Source organism: Otolemur garnettii, unplaced genomic scaffold (assembly GCF_000181295.1).
Source record: "Otolemur garnettii isolate 467f Iridium unplaced genomic scaffold, OtoGar3 scaffold00033, whole genome shotgun sequence".
NCBI lineage: Eukaryota > Metazoa > Chordata > Mammalia > Primates > Galagidae > Otolemur > Otolemur garnettii.
Window position 1 is genome coordinate 15,915,084 of NW_003852428.1, and position 7,891 is coordinate 15,922,974.

The 7,891-nt window shown below is 46.7% G+C and overlaps 1 protein-coding gene across 1 annotated transcript in view; it reads left to right on the forward strand.

Moving 5' to 3' along the window:
- The window catches only part of SEMA5A (semaphorin 5A), a 340,395-nt gene that overhangs the window by 182,207 nt on the left and 150,297 nt on the right, over window positions 1-7,891 (forward strand). The window contains exons 6-7 of the mRNA XM_023513080.1: window positions 3,142-3,240; window positions 5,741-5,954. Coding sequence (XP_023368848.1) covers window positions 3,142-3,240; window positions 5,741-5,954 — 313 coding nt within the window. The remainder of the gene's footprint in view (window positions 1-3,141; window positions 3,241-5,740; window positions 5,955-7,891) is intronic.

Sequence of the window (7,891 nt, forward strand, 5' to 3'; positions counted from 1 at the left end):
TGAAGCTTTCAGGGGGGTAAGACTAGGAAGGACGTGAGATCCGTGGGGCCAGACAGGTGGGCAGAGTGAGTTCCACTCCTGACAGTTAGGAGGAAACACAAATCCCACCTGCCTCCCCAAGGCCTTTGGAAGGACCCAGTGGAGGGGTCACACCCTGGCCTCTCCTCACTGCTGGTAACTCAGGCCTCTTCCTCTGCCTGGTTCCATCAGACGCTGCTCTGATTGGGCTCAACCAGGGCTCTGTCTTCCTCACTGTCCTACGCTTCCCTGGGGGCACAGAAACGCGTCCAGCCCCTCTTGGGTTCTGATACTGCCTCCTCGTCTGATCGTTCTGATTCCTCATGTCCAGAACATGCTCTAATTTTCTCCTGTATTGAAATCATTCCGTGCTCTCCCTCACTGACTTTTTTGATTTTTGTACACTGCCGGTGTCTGTCCTGCCCCTCTCGGGCACACTCTTGCATCCTGATTGTCACACTAGACAACTCTTTCTGCTTTTCCACCGGCTTGTGTTGGCCTTCAGGAATGTTGACAACCTGCAATCTGCAGTCTTATGGGCCCTTTGTTCCCCTTCTGGGGGATGAAGATAAACACCGCAGTTGTTATCTTGGCTGTCACCCTCTCCCTAATTGACCAGAGGCGCTTGCTTTCCTTTCACCAGGGTCATGGAATTCTGCTGCGACATCCCATCTTTTCAATCCAGATGATTCTCTGGGAATAAATGACACTTCCCCAGGTTATCTGTCACCATGTTACTGCCTTTACATGTTTATACCTCGCGGCAGCTCTTGCTTAAAAAAAGTAAATAAATAAAAAGTCTTTTACATGTTGCCTTGCTCTTGAAAGAGTTCTAAAAGCAGCAACAAAAAACAAACAGCACCCCCTCCACCCCTCCACCGTGGGCCGCTTCCATCCCAGTTTCCACCGTGTGCCATTGTCCTCTCTGGCTTACCCATGAAGGCCAGGACGGCGTGCCCACGCTGCACTGTGCTCTGAAGGTGTCTCTGTGGGCGCCCGCCGGCAGGTGACAGGAAGGCATCCTGCTCCCTCCTCCTCTGGCCTCTCCCTGTGGACCCTGTGCACTTCTGCTCCCTGGGAGGACAGTGTCTCTGGGCCCCTCTTTTGAGGCATCGGCCTGGAAATGGCCATCTGGGGGATTCTTTGAAGTCTTTTGTCTTATTCTTTCTCTTCTCAGCCCTCCTGCCAGTTATCAAAGCAAAGGAGAAGAAAGTCACACGGCCTCTCCATCTGGGACCTTTCTCAGTTACTCAGTTTACTGCCCCTGATTTGTACCCGTTCCTTAATTCTTTTGGTTAACTTCTTTTGGTTAACTTAGATCTTCCTTTCTTTCCCTCATCATAGCCACCAGTAGTGTGTTGCTATTACTGTTAGTGGTCGTGTTAGGAGATCATCTCCCTTTGGGAAGCAAATTCAAGTGTCTCAGTACTTTTCGTTGGCACAGCCAGGCTATGCGGCAGACCAGGCTGTGGCAAGGCCACATCGTCAGGTGGAGGGGAGTCCGTTGGGTTGGAGAGGGGACCGCTGTGTCATTCAACACAGACTGTCCTGATTTTGGACGCTAAGCAAATCATGCCCTGTCTTCTGTGTCTGGCTGACTGGTCAGTCACCGGGCCTGCATTTGCTAGATTTCGGTTTTCTCCTTGCACACTGACCACTTGGTCCAGGCACTAAATGACAGGGGCCTGAATTGTGGACGTGGCTCCATCCCTTCTCCCTCACTCTAGTCTTCCTATCTCCAGCTTATCCTCCCCAATGGCTTCTGAATTGTCCTTCCATAGCAAACATACGATCAAGTTGCCACCTCATGTGTAAGAACATCGACTGGGTCACTTCATGTTCAGAATAAGATGCAAACTCGTGGGCCTGGCACACCCAGCTGGTGTCGGCCCCTCGGCGTGCGTGGCGCCCTTCCCTACACAGTGATAGTACTGTGCTTTCTCCAGCCATGGTGCTTTGGACAGTTTCTTCCTCTTGCCTGGATGTCTTTTCCCTCCTTTCTTAGTAACGTCCTACAGGTGTCCTGTCATCTCTAGGAAGACTCACTGCATCTCAAGTGAGTTTCTTTAAAACTTAGCTTAGGAACCAACTCCTCCAGGAAGCCTTCCTCCCCCCTGCCCTCCCCTAGTCCCTTGTAGCTCAGTCATGCCTCTTCCTTCTGGGGGTCCTCACACAGTATGGGGACTGCTCTACATGAACTGTTACCAACTTGAATTTTAATTTTTCTGCCAAGGGCTTGGTTTGTGACTTTTAGCACAGTCTAGCAAAAACACCCCAGAATTTCTATGAGTGCTTTCCAACCACAAGAAATACTCAAATCTAAGTAATCTGTCAGCATGAGGTTTGGTGCCAAATGTTCCAGACATCCTTTCCTTATTCGTTATATTTTTACCTGTGAAATGAATGAATTAAAGTATTTATAGATTAGATACTTGCAAGTCCATAAAGTACAACTTGTTCCAATTTGTGTAGACCATTTCACAGATGACCTCTGATTGGAGAAGAATTCACGACATTGGTTTCAAAGTCTCAGGGTAGATTTCCAAGGCACTGTGTCACGGGCAGCATCTGACAGGTTCTTTTGATTTATTTTACTAACACATATTTCAGGCAATTTAGAATTTGTACTATTATCAGATACAATTCAAAATGAAGCCATGCTTGTCAAAAGAAGACACACGTTCTGAGAATATAATAGAACATATATTTATCTTTGTAAATATTCTCTATTTAATAAGGTACAGATACAGGGTGCCAATTTATTTAATAAAAGTCAAATTACAGTAGAATCTGTATAGCTGACCACCTGTCTACACTAACCACCTCCTTAAGTTGACCGAATTTTCACAGACTGGAAATGCACCACACGTACATATCAGTACAGCAGGCCCAGTTCCTTGTGTTGACCACCTCCACATGTTGAGCAGTGTGTTACTGTCCCTTGGTGGTCAACTTATAGAGGTTCTACTGTGTTTAAAAGCCTCCTTATTTTTGGTCAATATCAATATCTGAAAGGGTTTCTTGTTTTGTTACTTTTCATAGCCAGATGAAGTAGATTTATCCCATTATCTCTCCTGAGCTGAGGCCTTGTTGAAATGTTTCTTGTGATTCCCTTTGTTTCAGGAGGAATGCCAGAACTATGTCCGGGTGCTTTTGGTGGGTGGTGACCGGCTATTCACCTGTGGGACCAACGCTTTCACACCTGTCTGCACCAACCGCTCGGTAAGAACTTAATATCCCAAGAAGCCAGATATTGTATTAAAATCCTAGCTTTCTATATTTCCAGCCAATGCGTGGCTCTTCAATTTAAAAGCATCTTTTGTCAAATTGAATAAATATTTCATTTACGAATTCATTTCTTATCATGGCTATCAATTATGGCAAGAACCAGAAATTATTATAGCTTACATGATTAATTTTAAATCTATTTCTAAACCATTTCGACTAGCATTTTCCCCACTAGTGATTCTAAACGTCAATCACAAACATTTTTTTGGTTCTGTTTTCTGGTAGAGATACTGTTGAGTATTAAACTGCTCTAAAATCACAATCCAAAGGAAGAAAATCTAACCTACAAATCAGATAAGAAGTATTTCAGTTAAATAAAACAAATATACAAATGACAGTAACCCTAGGCAAATTCAAGCTGTAATGGACCCTCTTTCTCTTTTGCAAGCTGATGTCATCAACAGAGAAATTTTCTCTACGCACATCCATAGACAGCAGTAGCATACCAGGGTCATCCCAACATATCCAGAATCTTCTTAAGTCAAAACAGTAACGTAATCGTCCTCATGGACTATGATGAGGAAATATCATTATGTTAATTCCCTAGTTGCATAACTTCTCCCCAAACCTTAATTTATCATCTGTGCTTACTGTCTGTTAGTGCAAATTAACATCCAGTTATTGTAAGTAAAGGGAGCAGGACGCCGGTGAGAGGCGTGAGGCTTACAGAGAGCGCTGGGCTCCCTGCGCCCCACCACCTCCCTGTCAGCACCTGCCCAGGAGCTGTTACTCCTGGGCCCCTTCTGTAAGAGAAGAGCCTGAGGCACAGGAAGTGTTAAGAAAGGACCATGTAATCTATGGAGGAAGGAAAAGGGACATTCTTTTCAGAGAGACAATCTGCAGGTGCATCGTAGCCTTGGGAACCTGAAGGCTCCTGTCCGAAGGGGGAGAGAGAGAGCAGCATTTCTGTCCTTTGGGGACTTTCTTCTGCATGTACACAACAGGCTTGGGAGAAATCTTTGAATATTTGAGAGGGAAGTCACGCATAAGCACGGTGGGTGACATATCTGTGACGTGTACTCTAGGTTCACCCTAGGGTGGGGTTTTAACATGAACACAGGTAGAATGCAGCTCTGCATCAAAAGCTGAGCGGCAGGACTTTCAGACCTTCTGTGTGCAGCCTCACTTGCTCTCTGGCTGTTTATAGGGAAGGAATGTTTGCAGGGTGTGGTTCTGTCTTGCTGGCAGGACTGGAGGCCTGGCCGAGGGTAATCAAGTTGGCTGGGTGGTCCCCTGGGAGTTGGAAACTCCCAGTTGTAGTTATTTTGCCAATTTCTTTCTTTTTTTGAGACAGAGTCTTATTTTGTCACCCTTGGTAGAGTGCTGTGACATCACAGCTCACAGCAACCTCAAACTCTTGGGCTCGAGTGATTCTCTTGCCTCAGCCTCCCGAGTAGCTGGGTCTATAGGCACCTGCCCCAACATCCGGCTATTTTTTCAGACGAGGTTTCGCTCTGGCTCTGGCTGGTCTCCAACTCCTGATCTCAGGGCAATCCACCTGTCTTGGCCATCCAGAGTGCTAGGATTATAGGCAGGAACCACCATGCCTGCAATTTTGACAATTTCTTAAAGGACTAGTTTCTTCTCAGTTACAGAAAAGAAGACCTTAATGGCAGTCGGTAATACAGGGTACCTGTTGTGGCCACTTGTTCTGCTCCTGGTGTGGCTCATCTTAGCCACAGCGAGCTCATTTCCTGTCGGCTGTGGGTCTATTTTAACAGGTGTTTAGGAAACTTACCCAGCCTGCACCCACAGGGGCAGAATCAGTTCGTCAGCAGTGCACTTGGCCTGTGTCTGCCCACCTGACCCTTCTGCTCCCAACACCTATCAGGTAAAAGCGAACCAAGTGAAGATCCCACCAGCACCAAGAGCTTTTCTCATTCTGCAGTTTGTTGGGAATCCGGCACTAGGGAAGCCACAACACAGCAGCGTCTTTCTGGAAATGTGAACTACGTGACACCACAGAGCCACCATCCTCACCTGTGAACCCAACATTGTTTGGAACTATCTGTAATATTTATATTTTGAGGCACTTATACTGATAACATTGTATTAAATGTATAATTCTTTATTGTGGTTTCTAGCTCCATAAATGTTGAAGTTGGATTATTATAGTTAAAATATAGGCAACACATGTGCATTATAAATCAAAGGCACACAGAGAATAATCTTACTTTTATATTTTGTGAGTACCCTGTGGTATGAGGTTCAGTAACTCTAAAGGGCTGAGACAGACAGACTGATTGATGGGCGCTCCAAGCATGACCACAGGGGATGTTTCCATCAGCCAGAGTTGAACACTGGTCATGTCTTATCTGGAGCCCTGGAGAGCTGAGGGCACGTGCTTCACTGCTGTGGAGTGGACGCAATCCATTAGCGCTGCTGAGGGCCATCCTCAGGGGATGACTGCTTTCTCTCTTGTCTTTGCCCACAGCTGAGCAACCTGACCGAGGTCCATGATCAGATCAGTGGCATGGCCCGCTGTCCCTACAGCCCTCAGCACAACTCCACAGCCCTGCTCACGGCCGGCGGGGAGCTCTACGCTGCGACGGCCATGGATTTCCCGGGCCGTGACCCTGCCATTTACCGGAGTCTGGGCATCTTACCCCCTCTCCGCACGGCACAGTACAACTCCAAATGGCTCAACGGTAAGGCTGCCTGCTGCTCCGGGTTATTTGGTGCCCAAAGCAAAACTGTCACACTTTGCGAATAAAAATGAGTTCTTTAGTTTCTAAAGAAATCAAAATGTGACTTGTTTAGGACTTATGCTAGGAAGGACAGCACATGGCTCTTTAAAACTAGGAAGAGAAATGCTTTGCACACACCGTAAAACCTGGTAATAGAACTATCTCTGAATGACCATTCATCAGACGTAAGCTTTTTTATTTCTATTATTGTTTGAAGTCTAGAAAACCTGAAGTCTTATCACAAACTTGAGGTCTTGTCACAGATATGTGTAGACTCATGTGAGTTCTTTCTGAACTTCCCTATATATTTAGAAAAGGAAATTACTCATATCATGGAAATTTTCAGACACTGTGTAAAGCTGTGATTGGCTAGAGGTCACTCTAAATAAACTGACAAATAATAATAAAATTACAACTCACATACCTGTAAGGTGTAGGCAGACTCACCTCCTGCGGGGCTGTCTCTGCCCCAGGCCAGCTCTGCTTGTGGATACAAAATTGGCTGCTGCAACTTCCAGTGTTGCAGCCACATGTGGTAATATCCACCGGAAGAAAAGTCACATTCCTGCCACCATATTTCTTTCTTTCTTTTTTTTTAACAAAAGAAATCAGGAAATTTCCTTCACTTCTTGGCCCAAACTTGGTCCCCTACTACTAAGCAATCAGAATCTGGTGCCAAGCATTGGTATAGAGCAGCAGTTCTCAACCCGTGGGTCGCGACCCCTTTGGGAGTCGAACGACCCTTTCACAGGGGTCTCCTAAGACCATCCTGCATATCAGATATTTACATTACAATTCATAACATAGCAAAATTACAGCTATGAAGTAGCAATGAAAATAATTTTATGGTTGGGGGGCACCGCAACATAAGGAACTGTATTAAAGGGTCATGGCATTCGGAATGTTGAAAACCACTGATATAGAGGTTAGCTGTGGAACAGTGTTCTGATGCGTGAGTTGAAATCTAGCCCGCTGTGCATGTGTGCATTTGTGTGTCAGTGTGGACACACACACACACATGCACACACAGAGGCAGTGCATACTCTTTCTGTGTAATCCATTGAGGCTGCCACACGGCGGGAGGGGGTTGGTCTTTTGCTTCAGGGGAAGTGCGAGGGAAAGTCTTCCCTGCAGAGACAGGGGTGGGGGATTAGCTCACCTCCAGCAGTTTTGGCTTCTGTTCTTGGCTGGCCTTACTGAGTGACAGCAGTCTTAACTCATGGCCTTCAGTCCCTTCTGACCTTCCCTGCCCTCTGTGTCCCAACAGGCCACATTATAACCACTTTCCCAAACACTACGAGTCCAATTATGGCCCATGAGGACTGACATCCAGCCGCCACCTGACCTCTTTTCTTAGAAGGATTAGCGTCGTTGCCTCAAAGCTTCTTAGAAAGCTTACGCGGCCCCAGACTTATCTGGCTCATGCTTTGGCATCACTATCTCCTAAATCCTCAATTCCCTACCTAAAGCTGGTCCTTAAGCCTTGCTGATCCCCCAGGGAATCCGTCCTCAACCCCACGCTCCTCCTCACTTTGCACCCTCTTCTGGAATTCCCATCTCTTCCAGAGTTGTGCTACTTCACCCTACACCACACTCCTGCCCACTGAGGACCAAGCTCTGACCTAGTCCACTTGTACAAGCTCACTTCCCACTGGACGCTCCCTGGGGCACTTCTGGCTCAGCACGTTCCATTCCTGCCCATGCTTTCTCTCCCATTCCTGGCTATGGGCTCTCTGTCATCTGCTACACCTGCTATAAAATTCTAGAGGCTGGAAATCCAAGATCAAGATCTCGGCAGTTTCCTCTGGAGGCCCCGCCCTTGGCTTGCTCACTGTGTCCTCACGTGGTCCTCCTTGTGCGTGTCTGTCTCTTCCTAAGTTCTCTCTTTTTTTTTTTTT